Below are 21,711 nucleotides of genomic sequence, written 5' to 3'. Positions count from 1 at the left end.
CAGCCTGTTCAATGCCCCACAGCCCTTTGGGGGAGAAATTGTTCACCAGATCCAACCTCAACCTCCCCTGGTGCAACTTGAGGCCGTTTCTTCTCATAATTTGCCCAAACCAGCTCCCCCTTAGTCTTACAAACTCAGGGGCTCCACATCAGGCCGAAACACAGAGGAGGGGGCAGACCCACTCCTTGATTTTATTTCCTTGAGATGAAACATATCGACCGAGTTTCTGAAGCATCTTTTAATCAGAAATAAGAATAAAAAAAAAAAAACAAAACAGTAACAACTCAAGAGGTTTCCAGAAATTCTGCCCATGATTGACACTCCGGTCCTTCCATTGCCCCCAAGTACCATCGAGTAAAAAAGTACAAACCAGCAAAGCCTAAAGTGTGGCTGCCCCACCAGCCCAATTCCTCCCCACAGTCGCAAAATCAGAGCAGCAACGTCTGCTCTGCTCTGACTGAAACAGCAGGTTCTGTGAAACACCAGCACCGATCCCCCCTCAGCTCAGGCCCTGGCTCAGCCAACTGGATCCAGTAGGTCTAGAAACACCTTCAAAACCACAACTTGCAACAGAAAAAGAAGTTTTAAAAGGCATGTATTGTGATAGTTGTCTCAGGGGCAAGAAACCACCCCCCTCCCCCGTTTCGGAAGGCGGTAATCAAGACTTCAGAGGGGCTCGCAGCACCAAAATCGGCAGCAAACGCTGGCCTGGTCCCTCATGACAGCAGAGATACATCAGCTACGACCTCCGTGGCGCACGTGGAGAGTTTGGGCGGCGCTCCTGGTGTAGCACAGTCCAACTCAAAGCTCGGCTGGAGTGGAGTGCTCGCAGCAGGACTGAGAACAAGAACAGGAGTCTCTGCTGCAGGCGGGGAGCTGGGCCTGGAACGGCGGCCCCGCGCTCTCCCGTGGTTTGTGGAGTGCACCGGGAGGCGCTGAACCCGCTGCGCCAGAGCAACCGTCACCAAAACGGCACCGGGACCCCTCCTGCGCTCGGCAGCCAAACTCATTCCGCCTTGAGTTGATCCTGGTATAAAGCAGTTTGTCACAAACAAAGGTACCTCTGCAAGTATCAGTGGGACTAAGACTGAAGTACAAAATGGCTTAAAGTGAAATCTGTGGCTTTGTTTTCGCCCCAAGTCATCAGCTTGATCCCTTCTGTCGCGCAAAGCCTCTGACTGGTCTGGATTGTGCCCGCTTCGGATTTGCTGGAGGTTTCTGGGGAAGGGGTATCTTGATTAAAGATCACTCGGGAATGTGGAGCTCAACACATCTAGATATTTAAAGACAAGTTCGTGTTTGCTCAAGGCCAACGCACAGCTTACTCCTCCTCTGTCCACTGCCCGCTCGCCACGTGGCCGTTGCTGCGGTTGGAGCCGTTACTTGAAGTGCTCAGAACTCCTTTTGTGCTGTTAGAGGTCACGTCCTCCTCTTCAGAGCTGCTCTCCACATCGCTGCGGTCATCTTTGGATACCTAAACACAGCAAATGGAATTTGGAAGGGGAAAGGGAAGAAGGGAAGATGAAAAAAACCCCAACCAAACAAAAAATGGCAGAAAACAGTAGTTAGGAGGTTGTGTCCATGTGATTAACCTTGTACATTTGACCTGAATCACTTCAAACTCACAAGGAGGAACTTGTCACCACATACAGAATGCAAGACACAGACACAAAATGACAATTTGGGACTACAAGTTCTATTTTCCAGCCACTCTGCACATCGGTGAAAGCACCACACCTGCTTTGCTCTCACCAGACCAGAGGACAATACAGACCTTTGGTTGGTCTTGTCTTCCAAGAGCTGCATTCTAGATGGGTTAAAGGTCACTTTTCCAAACAACACATTTGTTTTGAATCAAAAAACTCCTCACACCATAATCATCAGTGGGTATGATGACCCAAAACACTTATGTATCAGTTTCAGAGAGAACATTTTGTCCTACAGGGAGTGGCTTTGATAATTTAAAAATTAACCAGCTATATTTATCAGATCACTGTTTGTACAAAGTGCTTCCCCCATTCTCACAGCTTGTGTTTCGTAGATGAGAACTCATTTACGAGCAAAATCCTGTTCGGACGGCAGAACAAAGACGCCCATCCAATCCAGCAAACACCCGTTCTGGAGCAGAAGGAGCATCTCAGCCTGGAGATCTGGGTTTACTTTACAGGGATGTGCCTTGAGTTAAAACCCCAACTGCAAACCCAACAGAGTTTGGGTTGTACGTGGGATTTTGAAGCTTGCGAAGCAGATCCAGGCGCACGCTGCTGCTCCGGGTGCCGCAGGAGGGCACCGTCCAGCCCAGGCGGGGAAGGGAAGGGATCCTAAGCCCGGCCCAAAGCGCAAACAAGCACCACCGGTTGGTGGCGAAAAGCCAGAGCCATAAACTCCGCAGTGCCGAGCAGCGAGTGCACGAACGGCCCGTGCACTCTGCACCCCAAGCCAGGCTCTCCACACTGCCGCTTTCACAACTAATAACCCTAATTTACTTAATGAGTAAGCGCTTTGCTGCAGCGAGCACCTTCCCAAGGATTTGGGGATTTCATTCTTGCCTTGAGCTGGGGTTTGGGCTTTTGAACAGCACCAGGCGGGAGGGTTTTGAACTCAAGGGAAGATCTGGCAGCAAGTCAGGGCAAGTTAATGATCTCCAGGGTTGGTTTTGACGGGCCTGGTGGACGAACTGGCTTCTATCTGTCACCAGAACTTTGGATATCCTTCCCCGCCTCTCCTGCTGTGTTGGAAGTTCGAAGGGTCACTGGCAGGAAGCAGAAATCCCTTTACATTTTTCCCATTATTTGTAGGACGGGTCGCTGTTCTCCTTTTTACAAAATGCATTGCGTTTTCCCCTCTCCTCTTCCACTCAGCACTGTGCTAATGAGCAGATATCAGAGTCCCTGTGGGCGTATTAAAGCAGAAAGGTGAAGGTCGTGCAGCCAGCTGACAGCAGATAAGAACAACCCCCAGGATACTGCTTTGACCTTTGGAAAAACGTGCATTTTAGCATTCTGCCAGCACCAGCACAGCATCAGCCAGGGAAAGAAGCACTTTAAGAAAAGGCACCAGCCATCTAAAGCCCCAAGGCCACAGCTTTGCTTTTGTCTTTGCCTGGAAACAACCACAGATGCGTTTCAGTGAACAAACAGATCGCACTTACATGCAAAGGATGAAACTGTCCAGCTCCCATCTGGCACAGAGAAAAGGAGGGAGAAAAGAATGAAGAAGACAGAGCTTAAAGTCCTTTTTCTGGCTAGGTCACCTGGACAGGAGAGAACCAAGGAAAGGGAAAGATGTAGAACTCAGGATACAGGAACAGCTGCACAGACAGAAAATCAGACATTTGCAGTAGCAGCTGTGGGGAACAGATGAAAAGATCACGTGCGTACCCTGAAACGTGCATTCCGACAATCGCTGCCACAGACAACGGCAACAGAAATATTTCCCAAGGTTACATTCCATGTGGCAGCTAAGAAGTCAAAATCAAGTACAGCTCAGAATACCAAATTTCCGACTTTAAAAAGCATTTGCACTATGAAATCGCTGTTGCCCTCTGGTAGCTGTGAGGGAAGTGGCTTCTCTGGATGGGTAGGCTGGGCGTCAAATTAGTTCCTAGACTGGCTTGTCCTGCCTCATCCCGCTGCAGTTGAACTGCAGCTTTTGGCTCAGCAAGTGAGCACTGTTCACTTTCAGGGCGCTATCTGCTGCTAAGCAGCTGCTGCAGTTTCACCCTCCCTCTGCCTAAGACTCCCAACACGAATTAAGATTAAAATACTCGTGAGTGAAGCTGGATTGCACCCCATTATCCCCATGACAACACTCAAACAATTGCTGAGAACTGCTCTGCACACCTGGCTTGTGCCAAGCCAGACGCGCATTAGCGCTAATGAGTGGAGGATGCGTAACCCGAGAACCAACTGAAGCTGGAAAACATCCTATATGATTGTCCAAAAAAGAGCCTACTACCACCTTAAACTGCAAACGGCGCACATAAGTTTGTCATCATCATTATTACAAGATTGGAAAATAGGGTGATTTCCCTGCACAACCAGAACGTCCTCTCGAGAGCGGCCTTGCCTTTGGAATTACCCAGCAACTCGTCTGCAGAGTGACCAATGCAAAAGCTGCTGTTTGACAAAACACTCCTGGTGCGAGTACCTCGAGATCTCGTACCAGCCCTCACCAAAGGGCCCGGTTTCTCACGATCGCTTAACAGGGTTCGTAGGAGAGGCCCCAAAGCGGCCACCCGCTCTTACCTTTCCCCGCACGAGGGCTTTGTAGGCAGTGCGAACGATGAGATAGGACCAGAAGACGTGCAGGACCTGCAAGGTCACCAGGAGCCCGTTGAACAGCCACCAGGAGGGGTAAGGACCAATCAGCTCCCAGCTTTCAAACAGGGTTGTATTCAAAATCCTAAAAGAGATGCAAAAACACATTTTAGATCGGTTGTGCCGGTAAGACGGCTTCCAGCTCTAAATTAAGATGACCAGCCAGATGCACAACAGTTTCTATCGCATTGAAGCGTCTGTTGCTTTGCTCCCGTCAGAGCCGCAACGCAGTTTGGCTCTTGCCAGAGTCAGGAGACAGACTAAAGCTAATTAGAAACATTTGAACCGAGCAACCAACAGGAGATGCGAATGCTCTGCAATGTGGTTACACAGACGGATCCGCTGCCAATTTGCTTCACAAAAGCATAAGCATTTGTAATAACTTTACAGGAAGTGATGTCGAGCTGCACTGGTCACAAAACAACCATGAATGTGTCGATACTTGTGCAGCCTTCACCCATATTTAAGGATCAGGAAGGAATTCTGTTCCCAATAAACCCTCTTCCCTGTGCTCTATTCTCTTTCCTCAGATTTTTATAGATTCTTCCTGCCAAGCTGGAACAAGAAGCCGCTTTATGGACAAAGCTTTGTGCTTTTCCTTCATTGCTGTTTTGCTGTTCTTGTCTCTGGGAGTTATTGCCAGTACTTCAGTAATTTAATAAACACTTTAGATTTTATGAAGTGGAGAGGTATGGAGAGACCTTTAAAGATGCCAGTAATTTCACACGGCTTTTATTGTTTCACAAGAAAAACAAGCCGCTCAAAGAACAACCCAAGTCCCCCAAAATGCAGCTACAGAAACATCTAACTCACAGCTTATGGATGAATTAAATACAATTCCAGAGATCTGTGGATTTTTCTGCTACTAATTAGGGAATATACGTGAAATGAAATAGCATAGGGTCTGCACGCTTGCCAGATTTCTCTGCAAAGTTGAGCAATTACATTACAGCCAGTGGAAAATACATTAAAGATTTAAAGGGCTGCTGAGCCATCGCATGATGCAAGAACATCACCTCATGACAGGCAAGAGCAATAAAAACAATGACAACTCATCTGTCACTGGAAGGGGCCTGGGAAGACGCAGCAATTAAAGCTCTTCCTTATCCAGGCCCCTTTGGTGCATTTACTGGAAAACGACCAAGAGCTTTAATTGCAGGCCTGATACCAAAGCCTAAGTATTGTTCCTGCCGATCATCAAGGCACCCAAAAAGAATGGGAGCACAAGCTGTCCCTTGCCTGGGAAATAAATATACGCAGTAAAACCGAAATAAACTAAGTAATAATCAGGTGTGAGCAAATCTTCACCACAGTCTTTCAACAGAAACAAGAAGTAGATAACGGCTCATCAAGCCTGAGCTATTGAGGACAGGCTGAGAGTTGGGGTGTTCAGCCAGAGAAGAGAAGCTCCAGGGAGACCTTAGTGTGGCCTTTCCGTGCTTAAAAGGGGCCTAAAGAAAGATGGGGACAGGCTTTTGAGCAGGGCCTGTTGTGATGGGACAAGGGGTGATGGTTTTAAACTAAAGGAGGGAGATTCCGGCTGGATAAAAGGGAATTGTTGTCCCTGAGGGTGGTGAGAGCCTGGCCCAGGTTGCTCAGAGAGGTGGTGGATGAACCATCCCTGGGGACATCCCAGGCCAGGCTGGACGGGGCTCTGAGCACCCTGAGCTGCTGAAGATGTCCCTGCTCATGGCAGAGGTGGCACTGGGGGGGCTGGGACGGTCCCCTCAACCCAAATTATTCCATGATTCTATGCGGTGAGAGGCAATCTCATTACAGTGTGATTAGCTATAAACCATTTAGCCAGGGTTTCAACTTCCAAGAAACCCAAGACCTATTTCAGTCTCCGAACAGTCACGACACAAGCACAGGACACGAGTTGTCATAAGAATCAGAAACTGCTAGGATGACTAAGCCAGATACTCAAAAAAACCCCAAACTCACCTCAAGAGACTATGCCTCATTTGTAACTACTTCCAAAAGTTCATAAGAGAAGCAAGCAACCCTTGGAGTGTTTCAGAGCAGCCAGTGGCTGCCTTGGCTCCAGCTCACGCGCGCTGTCACCGCTGTGCGGCCGCAGGAGCGGGGCCTGCTGTGCTTTGGGAGTCTAAACGCTTTTCACGCTCCCTCCGCTGGCTGTTGAGAGGTTTTTCTCCATCTACCTCACAGATCGTACCGCTCTGAGCAGCGCTTGGGTTGTCTGCAGCTTCATGTTGCCTTGAGGGACAGGCTGCAGTGCTCGCAAGGCGTCTAAATACAAAGGTTTTGCTTAAAGGATTGGAAGAATGAATGAAATCTTACAGCTCGAGGTGCTTACCAGAAAGGATAAATGCCCAACCGTGTAACAATGAATACGACACCAAAGAGCATGAAGAAAGCATCGCATAGACGTTGGTACTTGGCATAATTGGCCAGCTTTGCAGCCTGAAAGAGACAAGAAACATGAGAATATTATTCCCTTTGTGCGCTCGTGTAATTACCAGGCTGTAGAGCTTCAAAAACCCTTCAAGCCATCACATTTGCAAGGAGTTTGGAACATTTAGGGATTATTCTCAGCGCTAAATCCTGAAGAAAAGCTGACAAGGCAGGATCAGCAGCGCAAGTTTTATGGCATATTTAATGCAGTTTATCAGCAATGGGAAAGGCAGCTTGCTCCTCTGAGACCGCATCGGCAAAGATGGGAAAGGAAACTCACCTCTAACAGAAAATCTGATGCGTCGTGGAGGCACAGCACCAGAGTTCCAACCCGCACCATGTTATTCATGTACGAGAATGTAATGAGACCAATTGTTGCCAAATGATGGACGAACATAATCAGGAAGTCCTGGGAAGAGGGAACAAATTAATGAAGAATCTTTGGCTGTCAAACGGTGGGGAACGTCATTCACTTTGGTAAAGTCAGAGTACAAAACTCAACATAATAAACAGTAGCATAGATGCTGTTAATCACTCTTTCTGCAGCTCCAAGATATTCTGCAATGCCTCACCTGCTAATATTGTACAGAAAAAAATCCCAGGCCAATGTTCTTTCTGAACAGTCAATGCAAGAACCGGGCTCGTTTGCTACTTTGCACTTTGTACAACAGAAGCAATAAACCATGATTTACTACGAACTGTTTTCCAACAGCAACAATAAGCCAAACCCTGGAACGCAGCGCAATGGAATTGGATTCCGGCAATTGCGACCAGTCATCATTCTGCTACACACATGAAAAACTCCTTTCAAACAACACTTATTATTGCTTTGTGTTTGTCATTTTCTCAGCCAGCTCAGCAAGGTACTACTTGAGCAGTTCATTTTCAGGTTTTCTTGCAAGCTTTCTAATTAAATCTGCTTTTTATGCAATTATTTGGTAACTTTTTATTGGGAGGTATTGAGTGATTGTTCTTTCCCTGGGAGGTGAAAGGGACCACTCAAGGATACAGCGGGTTGTGTATCGGCCTCGCTCCTCCCTCTTCTGCAGGGCTGGGCAGTGATTAGAGAAGGAGGCAGACTACACAAAGATGGGAATGAGGAAGAAAACACAGATATTACTGCGCTTTAACTTTACTGCCCAGGCACGCTCACATTTTTTGGTAGTCCTATCTATTCAGCAAAGCAATCAGTGCAATTCTGCTTCATCTCACCTTCCGTTTAATGTCTGTAAACTGAGAGAACATGAGAGACCAGTAGAAGGCCAGCTCCAAGATATAATAATAATAAAGCCTGGATGTTAGAGGCTGGAAAACAAAGATAGCACAGTTAGAAGACAAATACTTCAAAATGTATATTAAAATCAACCTTTTCCTTCTTTCCCATCCCACTCTGTTTCTTTAGAACACCGACATGTACATTAAAAGACTCAGAATTAAAGTTTAGTAACAACAAGCTTAAGCACCAGACATCTTACTCTGGGCTCAGTCACAGAAACCTATGTGTGTGCTTGAGCTTTATTCACAAGGAGCAAGATTCCCCTGTCGGTATTTACAGCTCCTACTGGATTAGAAAAGCACAGACTGGTTGAGCTCCACACAACCAGACAGCATGAAAACAACACTGTAAATAAGTTACCAGTCTAATTTTATGCATGATTTATGCAGCATCCACCCCACAGAATAACAAAAACACACAAGTCTGAATTTCAATCTGCTACCATCAACAAAACGCCACCTGGAATTGTACAAAAAGCTGGAATCTGGTGTTTATCTCCTACCTGAAAAGGGTAGTTGTACCAGCACTGTCGTGTGTCCCAAAACCAGGGTGCCTAAAAAGTACAAGGTAAGTTATAATTCTGGGTTTATTTTCTTCCCAATCGCATAAGGCAGTTGAGCACCACAGAACTGTTTGGCTACTATCTCCAGCAGTTCCCTGTCCTTCTGGAGCTGAGGGGCCACATTCCAGGTGTGGTCTCCCCAGGGCAGAGCAGAGGGGCAGGAGAACCTCTCTGACCTACTGACCACCCCCTTCTAACCCACCCCAGGTCCCATTGGCTTCCTGGCCACAAGGGCCCAGTGCTGGCTCATGGTCACCCTGCTGTCCCCAGGACCCCCAGCTCCCTTTTCCCTACGCTGCTCTCTAATAGGTCACTCTTCCTCAGAAAAGTCAATGAGGTTGGTCAAGCACAACTTCCCTTTGGTGAAGCCATGGTGACTGCCCCTAATGTCCTCTTATCCCTGATATGCCTTGAGATGGCACCAAGGAGAAGTTGTTCCATCAGTTTCCCAGGGATGGAGGTGAGGCTGACTGCTCTATAGTTACCCAGGTCCTCCTTCTTGCCCTTTTTGCAGACTGCAGTGACATTTGCTTTCCTCCAGCCCTCAGGCACCTCTCCTGTTTCCCAAGACTTGGCAAAGATGATGGAGAGCGGTCCAGCAATGACCTCAGCCAGCTCCCTCAGCACCCGCGGGTGCATCCCATCCGGACCCATGGATTTATGGGTGTCCAGACTGCCTAACTGCTCCCTAACCCAATCCTCATCAACCCAGGCAAACTCCTCCATTGTCCTGCCTTCCTCTGGGGCCTCAGCAGTACGGGATCCTCAGGACAGGCCCTGGCAGAGCAGACAGAGACAAAGAAGGCATTCAGTAACTCTGCCTTCTCTGGATCTTCTATCACCAGGGCACCCATCTCGTTCATCAGTGGGCCTGCATTGCCTCTGCTGTTAGTTTTATCTGCCACGTATTGGAAAAAGCTCTTCCTGTTGTCCTTGACCCCTCTCACCAGGTTTCATTCTAAGGAGGCCTTAGCTTTCCTAGTTGCCTCCCTACATCCTCTGACAACAGCCTGATATTCTCCCCAAGTGGCCAGCCCCTCCTTCCATGATCTATAACCTCTCCTCTTCCACTGGAGCATACCCAGTAGTTCCCTGTTTAACCACGCAGGTCTCCTGGCTCCCTTCCTTGACTTTCTACGTGTCAGGATGCTCTGATCTTGTGCCCGCTAGAAACAGTCCCTGAACACTGACCAACCCTCTTGGGCCCCTTTACCTTCAAGCAGCCTTGCCCATGGGATTTCCCCCAGCATTTGCCTGAAAAGGCCAAATTTTGCCCTGCTGAAATCCAAGGTTGCAATTCTGCTTGCTATCCTGTTCCTGCCACAGGAGATCCTGAACTCCACCATCTCATGGTCGCTGCAACCAAGGCAGCCCTCGACCTTTACCGCTTCAACCAGCCCCTCCTTGTTAGTGAGGATGAGGTCCAGCAATGCACCTCTTCTAGTTGGCTCTTCCACCCTTTGCATCACAAAGTTATCGTCAAGATATAGAGGGGGAGACAGAACTCACCGTCCAGAGGAACCTGAGTCCATAAAAAAAAATACTTAAATAAAATGTAAACCTCCACCTAGAAAGAGAAGCAAGAATTAAACTCAGAAATAGCTTCTGGTTAACATTTGTAACAAAAACTGAAAAGCTTTCACCCACCAATGGGTAATCCTTCATTTCTAAACATTTAATGTAAGAATAAACCTATTTAAGAGTTTTCACACCACACACCAGTTTGCATCAACAGCAACGTTTGAAATAAAGCTCAGAGTGAACACGCACCATTCATATGTTTTAATATACAATAAGATAACAAGAACAGTCCTTGTTATCCAGAAGGTATCCTAATAAATGTATTTGTCTCTCTTACCTTGTGGCTTTAAGTAGACAAAACCACACTGGGGGGAGAATTAAGATGAAGAAAGTTACTGGAAAGGAGAGAAAGCAGCACAGAAGAAACAAATCAGGAAAAGTATTCAGACGCTACTACACTAACAGAGGTAAATGCAAGTGTTCAGGAGGAGATAAAGAACAAAAGAATGAAGTGAAATGAAAATAAAAACCCCAAGACACCAGTTTCAGTTTGGAAAGAACACACTGCTGGAGTTTAAGATGAAGCCACATCTCGGCCTCTGTGCAAACATACATGCTCTCACAAAACTTGGTGAGGGTGGTGGGTTTGTCCTGGTTCCTCCGCTGCCGAAACCAGCGCTGGATCTTTCGAACGTCCCAGTCCAGCTGCTTGGACAAGCCTTCTAACCTTTTTCCATCTGGAGACTGAGGGGAAAAAAGAAACAAGGGTCATTTCTGCTGCTTCTCAACCTGCTCTCAGTCCGAGAACCCTCTGGACTGTGATAGAAATGATGCAGAAAACAAAAACCGCGCACTAGGAAGGCACTACATCCAGACTAGAAGCAGGAACCCATCGCCGCAAATATTAATTCAAGTTTAGTCTTCATAAGCCACTAATTACTTAATGACTCAAAATGCTTTTGGTTTAACATTTCCTCATCTATTTCATCATTCGACAGCACGTCACGACAACGAATGCAATTGTTCTGTTTCTTAATTTGGAGGGAGGAGGATTTAAAATGTCCTGTCCAACCTGTGAAAACTTGCACATCAACTCAAACAGTCAAGAACTCAGGCAGATCAAAGCTGAACACACGGAACATCGCTACTCACTGCAACTTTAAGGAAACTTCAAAGTAAAAGTTGGTTTAACACACTAGATATTTTAATATTCCCAAAGGGCATCATAGAGACGGTGTTATTTCTGTTATCTAAGCTTATGAAGAAAAATAAATTGATCTACTGTGATCTACCTTGACCTGAGTAAGGCATTTGACACAGTCTCCCACAGCATCCTCACAGCTGAACTGAGGGAGTGCAGTCTGGATGATCAGGTAGTGAGGTGGACTGGGAACTGGCTGAAGGGAAGAAGCCAGAGAGTTGTGGTCAATGGGCAGAGTCCAGTTGAGGCCTGGATCCAGTGCAGTGCCTCAGGGGGCAGTGCTGGAGCCGGGATTATTCAATATATTCATCAATCAGCAAGTTTGCTGATGACACCAAGCTGGGAGGAGTGGCTGACACTGGAAGCTGTGCTGCCATCAGAGACCTGGACAGGCTGGAGAGTTGGGCAGGGAAAAATGTAATGAAATAGAACAAGGGCAAGTGTAGAGTCTTGAATCTGGGCAGGAACAACCCCAGGTTCCAGTGTAAGTTGGGGAATGACCTATTAGAGAGCAGTGTAGGGGAAAGAGACCTGGGGGTCCTGGGGACAGCAGGGTGACCATGAGCCAGCACTGGGCCCTTGTGGCCAGGAAGCCAATGGGACCTGGGGTGGGTTAGAAGGGGGTGGTCAGTAGGTCAGAGAGGTTCTCCTGCCCCTCTGCTCTGCCCTGGGGAGACCACACCTGGAATCTTGTGTCCAGTTGTGGCCCCTCAGCTCCAGAAGGACAGGGAACTGCTGGAGAGAGTCCAGCGCAGCCACCAAGATGCTGAAGGGAGTGGAGCATCTCCCGTGGGAGGAAAGGCTGAGGGAGCTGGGGCCCTGGAGCTGGACAAGAGGAGACTGAGGGGGTCTCACTCCTGGGGATCAGTATGGAAAGGGGCAGTGTCAGGAGGATGGAGCCAGGCTCTTCTGGGTGACAACCAGTGACAGGACAAGGGGCAATGGGTGCAAACTGGAACACAGGAGGTTCTGCTTGAATATGAGCAGAAACTTGTTCCTGGTGAGGGTGGCAGAGCCTGGCCCAGGCTGCCCAGGGGGGTTGTGGAGTCTCCTTCTCTGCAGACATTCAAACCCTCCTGGTTCCTGTGGAACCTCAGCTGGGTGTTCCTGCTCCATGGGGGGATTGCACTGGATGAGCTTTCCAGGTCCCTTCAACCCCTGACATTCTGAGATTCTGTGATTTTCATTATTAAGACCACGACTTTCCAATAATTCCATCAGACCCGGATCTTGCTGCACTTTACTGGGCTTTAACGGTTCGGGCTCCCTGGCATGTCTGCATTGGAAGTGAATCTACCTCAAAGGTGGATTTTCAGTGCTCTGATTTCAGATGAGCAATGAAATCCTTCCCCTGCAGCAGTGCAGCCCCACACTGGGAATCTCCAAACCCACGAGCAGACACTCACACATCAGTTCAGTTACATGCAGCTCTGTTTTCATGGACTGGATACATTTTGCACATTCATTTCAAGGACATCCTCCCCACAAACGGCATCAAATCATCGGGACTTTCCAGTTCACACGTCGTTCCAAATACCTCAAAACTTTAACGTTCCCACAAGGAGAGCATTAGTGAGGTTTTTAGAGCCTTTCGCTTCCATTCACTGAGTGCTTTATCTCTTCCACTCAGGATGAAGTTCAGCATCACCACATCAGGACACAAACCCCCCTGTTTCATTATATTTAATGCACATCTATTGGGGTGTCTGCCTGGATTTCACTGTCAACGTTCAACAGAGCACAGACAGCTCAAATTCTGTAATTCTGAAGTGAAGAACTGTCAGGTTAAGCAAGAGAAAGGCCGTGAAACAACCAAAAGAAATGCCTACTGTCAACAGAACACACAGTCAGGGACTGAACACTTCCCTTAAACAACTGGTGTTGTCCGATTCCACAGCAGACAGCACAAAGAAGAGGAAGGAATTCCCACAGCTGGTCAATAAAACCAGCAAAGGAACAGATCTCAAGGAAAAGAGCAGCACTTTTCCAATAGAATGTGAAAGATACTGGGAAATTTCTTGTTAAACCAAGAATTACCACTTGCACAAAGCCAGGGAACTAAAGGAAGGAACCTTGTATCTTTCTAAAAAGAGAACATTTTTTTATTAAAGACTCTTCTGTGTGCAAAAGCATAGGCCAGCCATTTTCTTCTTTGCTACAAAGATGTGCCAGAGGCAAAGAAAAATAAGAAAGGGCACACTCAGTGTACGTGCACGGCGTGAAATACGTTTCACAGATCACAGAGAATCCCAGAATGTCAGGGGTTGAAGGGACCTGGAAAGCTCATCCAGTGCAATCCCCCCATGGAGCAGGAACACCCAGCTGAGGTTCCACAGGAACCAGGCGGGTTTGAATGTCTGCAGAGAAGGAGACTCCACAACCCCCCTGGGCAGCCTGGGCCAGGCTCTGCCACCCTCACCACGAACAAGTTTCTGCTCATATTTAAGTGGAACCTCCTGTGTTCCAGTTTGCACCCATTGCCCCTTGTCCTGTCACTGGTTGTCACCCAGAAGAGCCTGGCTCCATCCTCCTGACACTGCCCCTTTCCATATTGATCCCCAGGAATGAGTCCCCCCTCAGTCTCCTCTTCTCCAGCTCCAGAGCCCCAGCTCCCTCAGCCTTTCCTCACACGGGAGATGCTCCACTCCCTCCAGCATCTTGGTGGCTGCGCTGGACTCTCTCCAGCAGTTCCCTGTCCTTCTGGAGCTGAGGGGCCACAACTGGACACAAGATTCCAGGTGTGGTCTCCCCAGGGCAGAGCAGAGGGGCAGGAGAACCTCTCTGACCTACTGACCACCCCCTTCTAACCCACCCCAGGTCCCATTGGCTTCCTGGCCACAAGGGCCCAGTGCTGGCTCATGGTCACCCTGCTGTCCCCAGGACCCCCAGGTCTCTTTCCCTGAACTTCTCCCAAACCAGAAAAGTGGAAGGAAAAAGCTGCCCCATATTCCTACTTACAGGTGTCCGTTTCCAGCAGAATTGGAAGCAGGACTCACCTTGGTGATGGATGTAAACACTTTCTCTAAAATTGCATTGGGCTGAGCTCTGTGAGGTCCACTGTCTTGAATGCCGAGCTTTATGGCACATGGCTTAGCAATAAACCTGAAAAAGTTCCAAAGAAAGAGTCAGATTAAAACAAGATCCTTATTTCCCTCCTCTGCCTAAATCACAAGGACCCCAACCTGTCACCAGCTGCAAAACACATTCTAAAAGCTTTTGAACGTTTGCGCTCACTTTGTTTAAAGAAACTTAACAGGTGAAGTAATACATTGTATTAGTGCAAGCGGTAATTGCAGACAGCACATTGAACACACGTAGCTAAAATAAAAAGTTAAATCTGAATGTCCTTGGTTTGTAAGGATCAGAATGTGCTCCCCCGAGTGATTCTCATTACTTGGAAATAAAATAATAGATCACTAATAGGAAACCTCATAGCCCTATAAACAAAATGCCGCTTTTCCAGAACGCGCCCCTCTGTCACACAGCTCAGAAAAAAGGGAACTTCAAGTCACACAGTTCCTAAAAGACGCAGTTTTTGGGGTGGTTTTTATGGCTTTGTGAAAAATGAAGCGTCTTGTTCCGTCCAGGAGAGTGCGGAAGATGTAAGAAGTTCCTCAGTGTGAGACACCCAAGATCTCAGGGTTCCCGCGGTCCTGTGTGCACGGCGTATTCCAAAAGCTGGTCCAACACTTGGTGAATTTAGTGGCACAGACACTCTGAAAACGAGCCTGGTTTTGCAACTAAAAATACATCAGTGTTCAAAATTTATGAGGTTTTGCTGCACCTTTGTGTCTAAACAAGCACGGGACTTGAAGGAAAACACACGTGTTATCTAAAGGTGTGAACTGTTCTCTCTCCTGTGGGTGAGCAAGAAACGGCCGTTTCAAGAAGCAATTTTTGTTATTTTTTTAATCAATTATTTTGAGAGTGAGCAAAGGACCTGTTTCTCAACCCAGTTTTGAAAAGGACCAACACTTGCATCACTCAATCTATTTTGCTTTGGAACAGAGATCGTTTCAAAGGCAACGGAATCAAAGACAACAAATTACACACACGTGCTCCGTTTACAAGACTCGGTGCCATTGAGCACACAACGCTGCTTTTCCCAACCACACTATTTGTTTCCATTTCTCCTTGTGTTTAAAAGGAGATTAAAATCCAGGAAAACAAGGAGTATAAGTGCTCCAACAGCAATAATTCTCAGAAGCACATTGCTAGCCCTTCAGTACCAAATACCTATGGCTTTTTGTTTCAGAAGATCCAGGTTGCAGGGTTTTCCCCTTGAGAAATTACAGATCACGACTAATCCCAAAGCAACTCCCTGCTCTCAGATATTAAAGCAACAGACGCTGCGGCCCCAGGTTTCACTGTTATGCTTCACTTCTTCAGACGTCCTGTTCATTTCGACAGTGAGAGCTTCAAAAAAAGCATAAAATATTCAAAAAAAATACAAAGGAAAGGGTGATTTCCTTTGAGCTCAGCTCAAAAGGCTCGCGGCTTCCTCTACAGACTACCAGCCAGAAAGCATGGCCTGATGTTATGAAATACTTTGGCCAGACCCCCATAAAAGTGTCCATCTTTATACTCTTCTTCCCTACAGGATGTACCGCAACATGTGTAATTACAGGATGCCGATTATTTTTACTTCATTTTCTGGGACATGGCGCTTACAGCTCTATTAAATGTATATATATATATCCTGGCCTGAAGATACTCAGTTTGGGCTGGTTTCCTCAAGGAAGAGAGGAGACCTGAAAGATCTACAAACGTGCACATTCAATTGATTTATAGCTCAGCAGATCTTCTTTTAAGAAGAAGTGAAGGAGAGAAGGAGTGGTTAAGAAAGCTCATAGGGATCCATATAAAGTTTTAGCATCAAGGAGAGAAGAAACAGCACCTCCTCAGAAAAAAAGGTGTAGAAATAATTGACTTTTGGACTTAATGATTAGAAAAACCCCACACAAAATGTTGTATGAAACTGTTCCTGATAACTAGCAGGCCTAGGGAAACATACAGAGAACAAAAAAATCCGCATAGCAATAGCAGTTAAGCACCTAAAAAAGGCTGCCCAGGTTTGCATTCTTGGGGATACTCAAAACCAAACAGCACAGGACCATGAGCAACTCGACTTGGCTAAACCACTGGTCTTGTTTTGAGGGAAGGACAGGACAAGGTGACCTGCAGAGGTCCCTTTTAATCTAAATTATTTTATGATTCCACATAAATCTTAACGGCAGCAACTATTCCTAAGGTCGGCTTACAGCCACACCTTCCCAGCACAGAGTTATCATCACATCAATAGTCGCGTTACACTTTTCTGAGCAGGTATCTGCTCACCAGTTCAAGTCACACCTACCGAGTTCCCCTTTGCACAGACTCATTCTGACACCAACACCAACTCTCAAGTACACAGGCTCAGATGTTACAACAAACGTTGTACTTCACAAACCCAAAGGCAGAATCCTTTACGGAACATTCACATTTGGTGACTATTACAGCTCTGAAAAGGGAGAAGAATCTGTGAAACAGTAAGATTTATAAAGTAGTTTCTCTGTGTTAAGAACAAAACCACCTCGTTTCACAACCGTCCCTAATTTTCCTGACAGAACTGATAAAGTGACATCTAAAATCACTTTCTGCTGCCCCACAGCTTGAGCACAAGCTGCAGATTCTTCCTCAGACCTGGAGAGTAACAGCGTATCTGTTACCAACAGGCATCCCAGTGTAATTTTGCTACACGCTTCACATGAATAACAGGCTCCAGGTTCCCACAGATACCTGGGGTTTGGGGATTTTTGTGCCTGCAGTGAGACAAGATGAGTAGGGAAAAATAATGGCAAGTATAAGCAAGAAAACACAATAAAACCCCACAAGTTCGGGGTTATTATTTCTTCTTGCCTGCGCAAAAGTGCATCCACTGCCACTGAGTCTTCACCTTCCTCTAAGAGTTTTGCCTCATCTCCACAGTCACATTATTTCCCACAGACGGCCCGAATCAGCCTAACGAATATTCTACCACCATCATGACGCAAAGGTTAATCTATAGGAGCGTTCACTCCTAAACATGCGTCAGCCTTACGAGTGTCAGTGTCACTAAAGCGCTTCCTCACGCTGAAGATCTACAGCAAAAAGGAGAAAGAAAAGAACAAAATTAAGAGAGGCTAAAACAAGTGCCGCACAAGTACATAATTCAAGTTGGGAGTCATTGCCAAATGTGTGTCGAGGAAGACATCTGACACAATCAGCCCCAAAGCCTGAATTGGGGTATTTGCACAATGGTTTATGAAGACAAATCAGAACTTCTATGACATGTTCAGAGTGGCAGGAGGAAAGAGAAAAGTGTTTCTTACAAAAAACGGTCTTTCAAAATCAGCAGGCTAGAAAGTACGCTGGATGTCGCCCTCACAATCTGCTTTCACTTCAGGACACCATCACTATAGCAAAGACAGGGCTGAAAAAAGGAACAACCCTCTCAGGAACGGAGCCACAGTCTCTAGTTTTACCTCCCTTAATTAACACTACGAAAAGAATTTCACAAACCAGGTAGATAATTGCCACCAGGAGGGCTGTGTTATTAGGTGAGGTAGGATGTACTGGATCTCTCCAAACATCCCACGCTCCAGTGAATCTGCTGCTCTTCTTCTCCAGACTAAGACACCTGAACTAAAGAGCCCTGAGAAAGCAAGACCTTCCTACAACATCCCTCTCAGGGGATCCTTCTGTCTCACAACCCCCTTTTTCCTTGGCTGTTGGCAAGTGTGAACATTTGGCCAGGCTGCAGTGAGATTTTGGCACCGCCACGTGTGTCCCTGGGTCCTCTGCACCGGTTTGAGCTGCCAGGAGTTTTCTGGAGGAAAAGAAATCGAACCTCAAATTCCTCTCTTACCCTGCTGACCTGCTTCATTTTTCTCCATGGCTTGCTTATCTTTTTACTTTACACCAGTTCCCTCATTTAATTTCTAAAAGCTCAAGCAAACTCACACTTCTTACAGAAAACCCACAAAACGAAACCAACTCGATTCTTACTCACTTTAGTCCTACAGCCCTTTTCGTGCTTAGAAATACTTCTGCCCTTTCAATGGGGAAATTTAAGATTAAATCAACGTTTAATGAACTACCTGAACAGGAATACAAGGTGTCTCGCTCTGCTTCACCTAACGGTTTCCCTAAATAAGTCGTTTTACTAATTAACATCTATGTCATCCACACATTCTGCCCTGTGTAAGATACACATCGCGGGGAGGATAAACCTCAGCCCTGGGCAACACTCAACATCAGATGTCTCTGAACACTTAAGTAAATGAGAAATTACACCTGTTTATGGGCAGACAGGATGATCTGCACACACTTCCGTCATGCAAGGGATCCACAAATTGTTTAATAATACACCAGGCCATGAGAACAAGCCCTGTTTCCTCAAGCAGGAACTTGCAAGGGAAGCACAAGAAAAGGCAGAGCAGCCACACAGCCAAGCGACCGCCGAGCTGCAGGTTCTCCTGGGCGGGAGGAGAAGTAAAAGCCAATTCCCCAAACTCTTTTCTTGTGTTACCTCAGCACAAGGTGCCGTTAGCACCAGAGGAGCCCCTCGGGATCCAAACCCAGGGGACCGAGGGGCCCTGCGGGCTCGTGTGTGTCGTGACAGACACACAGAACTCCCGGACGGGTCTCCAGGGCTACACGATGTCCCCTTTCCACGCAAAAAAGGGAGAGCCCGCCACGGCCTCAGCGGAAGCGCCTCAGCGCTCAGGGGCCGGGGGACCCGCCCGTCCCGGGCCCGGGGCCGCCGCTCCCCGCCCCGCGTTGCTAAGAGACACCGGCGGCCTCGCCGCACACTCGGCCCCGAGGAGGGAGCGGGCGGCGTCCCGGCCGCCTCCGGCCCCGTTGCCCTGGGGGAGCCCCGCGGTGGGGGCGGGCCCGCGCTCACCTCTCGAAGAGCAGCCGCACGGCGAAGATGCCGAGCGCCAGCGGGAAGGCGGAGAGGACGTGGCCCGCCCGCGGGTACTGCAAACCGCTGCCCGGCGGGCCCGGCTCCCCGGCCAGGTCCGCCCACGTCACGTTGTGCGGCAGCCAGAACCGCTCGTTCCAAAACCAGGCCCGCAGCGCCGCCGCCGCCATCTTCCGCTGCCTCCCCTCCCTCCGCCTCCCTCCCGGCGGCCGCAGCTCAGGCGGCCACCGCAGCCGACACGGGGCGGCCCCGCCAACCGGCCCCGCCCTCCCGCCACCCCGCCCCCCACCCCCGGCGGCGAGGGCGCATGCGCAGACCGGTAGCGGAGGGGCGGGGCTTAGCGGGGCCACGCCCCCGCCGCGGACCGTTAGCTCGGAGCAAGCGCGGTGCGGGGCCGCGCGCGCGCTTGGTGCCGCCGTCGCCTCAGGCGCTCGGGGGCGCGGCGCGACGGGGATCGTCACGGGCCTCCCGGGGGTTTCCACGAACAGAGACGGGTTGTTCTGTCTGAAAAAACGTCCTCAGACGGTCTGTAATGGGCCCGAAAACCCGCGGTACTGAGGGGAGTCCGGTCTCCCCGCGCAGGAAGGCGCCCGCCCGAGCCTGAGCAGCAGTGAGGCGGCGGGTTTTAGTCGATTCCGGTGCAAAAACCACCTCCTGCGCAGCCCTGAGGGGCAGATTCACAGAATGTCAGGGGTTAGAAGGGACCTGGAAAGCTCATGCAGTGCAATCCCCCCATGGAGCAGGAACACCCAGCTGAGGTTCCACAGGAACCAGGCGGCTTTGAATGTCTGCAGAGAAGGAGACTCCACAACCTCCCTGGGCAGCCTGGGCCAGGCTCTGCCACCCTCACCAGGAAGAAGTTTCTTCCCATATTTAAGCAGAACCTCCTGTGTTCCAGTTTGCACCCATTGCCCCTTGTCCTGTCACTGGTTGTCACCCAGAAGAGCCTGGCTCCATCCTCCTGACACTGCCCCTTTCCATATTGATCCCCAGGAATGAGTTCCCCCCTCAGTCTCCTCTTGTCCAGCTCCAGAGCCCCAGCTCCCTCAGCCTTTCCTCACACGGGAGATGCTCCACTCCCTCCAGCATCTTGGTGGCTGCGCTGGACTCTCTCCAGCAGTTCCCTGTCCTTCTGGAGCTGAGGGGCCACAACTGGACACAAGATTCCAGGTGTGGTCTCACAGGGGCCCTTTCTCACACCTTTGAGGGGAAGGGCCCAGAGCTGCCAGCAGGCCAGTGCAACCTCTCATATGAAGACTTTATTGTAAGATACCAAAGCTTAGTTTTACTAATGTTAATAGCGATGTGGTTTAACATTTAAGCACAAAACAGAGCGGGAGGCACATGGGTTGGAAAAGTTGAAGATGTTCCTTATAGCTTTTGAAACATTCAGAAAAAAAATTGTGGTTTAGCTTGAGGGGATGAGTGTTACCAAGTAACAAAGGTTTCCAATCAAGTTCTCCAACTCTACAGGTGGTCAGCACCAACTTCCTTGTACATTGTAGCAAAGGATTCATCTTTCATATAATAGCTCTTTTGGCATCTGTCCAGTTAAGAGCAAATTAACCAGCCCATTAAGCACTCAAATACTACGACAACTGATAGATTCAAGGGCAGGCTGGTTCATGATGTTAACTTCTTTGTTTTTAAATCAACAGCTTTATCTAAAAGTAGCGCTTGTGCTTATTTCTCCTTGAAGATGTTCAGCCCATCTGAGTGAACAGTGAGAGTCCTTGTATCTCAGAGATTCACAGATGCCTCAGACTGAACCACAACTAATGATGTAAAACATCAAAGTCTCTGGCAACTGCAGCCAGTATTGCTTTAGGGTCATGTAACTGGGGAGGCGTTGTAAAATTCAATCGCGTTTCCTAAGAAACAAATAGACATATTCAATAAACCCAAGTCCACCAAACATTCTTCTCTTCCTTTTCAAATACACTTAGCACAATTGCCAGTCAGAAAGGTCTCCAATTGCTTTGCAATTTGAGGAAATGTGATACCAAATGCATTTTGTTAGGAAGAGATAAAGGTTACAGAAACCACCGTGCGCTCGCAGGTCAGCTTGCTGAGTTTCGCAGCACCTCGATCAGTACAAATTTAGCCTTAACTTCTCCCTTAAAAAGAAATAAGAATTAGCAGTAGGTTGTACACCGCACGACGTGCAACTAATACCTCCCAGCAGGTTCTGTTCCCTTCTCTCTCCCTCCTTCCCCTATATGTTAATATATGTTGTACACACACGTGCATTTCCTCATGCTGCTGGACACCTGCATTTCCTCATGCTGCTGGACACCTGCATTTCCTCAAGGTCTCAGCCCCATCCATCCCAACTATACCCACCTCAGGCTTAAGTGAAGATAACCCCAATACAAAGCAGCATATAGAAAGGGGAAAAAACATACTAAGCCCTTAGTTGTCCTCAGCTACCATGCCCGAGGAGCACCTGAAGTCAGGAACAGGAGTGTAAAA

At 48.2% G+C, this 21,711-nt stretch overlaps 1 protein-coding gene across 3 annotated transcripts; it reads right to left on the bottom strand.

The window, feature by feature from the left end:
- Positions 1-223: 223 nt before the first annotated feature.
- On the bottom strand, positions 224-19,483 carry CERS5 (ceramide synthase 5). Of its 3 annotated transcripts, XM_065858783.2 has the most exons (11): positions 19,219-19,483; positions 14,291-14,396; positions 10,707-10,837; positions 10,082-10,139; positions 8,513-8,563; positions 7,947-8,039; positions 7,015-7,143; positions 6,637-6,743; positions 4,248-4,404; positions 3,152-3,181; positions 224-1,474 (listed from the first exon to the last, which is right to left on the bottom strand). In XM_065858783.2, the coding sequence occupies exons 1-11, from the start codon at positions 19,407-19,409 to the stop codon at positions 1,322-1,324; spliced, it is 1,206 nt and encodes a 401-aa protein (XP_065714855.1). In that variant the 5' UTR covers positions 19,410-19,483; the 3' UTR covers positions 224-1,321. The 3 variants fall into 3 exon arrangements, with proteins under 3 accessions (XP_065714855.1, XP_065714854.1, XP_071656147.1); XM_065858782.2 differs by lacking the exon at positions 3,152-3,181 and having other exon boundaries at positions 19,219-19,481; XM_071800046.1 differs by lacking the exon at positions 224-1,474 and having other exon boundaries at positions 3,152-3,253.
- Positions 19,484-21,711: the final 2,228 nt, after the last annotated feature.

The sequence above is a fragment of the Patagioenas fasciata genome, chromosome 28, assembly GCF_037038585.1.
Source record: "Patagioenas fasciata isolate bPatFas1 chromosome 28, bPatFas1.hap1, whole genome shotgun sequence".
NCBI classification, from domain to species: Eukaryota; Metazoa; Chordata; class Aves; order Columbiformes; family Columbidae; genus Patagioenas; species Patagioenas fasciata.
Note: the sequence above shows the minus strand (reverse complement) of the source record. Positions and strands in the feature narration are given on the sequence as shown.

Excerpts from the sequence above, each read along its gene's own strand:
- CERS5 (XM_065858783.2), bottom strand. The coding sequence starts at position 19,409 with ATGGCGGCGGCGGCGCTGCGGGCCTGGTTTTGGAACGAGCGGTTCTGG. Across the intron at positions 14,397-19,218 it reads GTGCGGCTGCTCTTCGAGAG|GTTTATTGCTAAGCCATGTG; the intron begins GTGAGCGCGGGC and ends GAACTTTTTCAG. Across the intron at positions 4,405-6,636 it reads TTGGGCATTTATCCTTTCTG|GATTTTGAATACAACCCTGT; the intron begins GTAAGCACCTCG and ends CATCTCTTTTAG.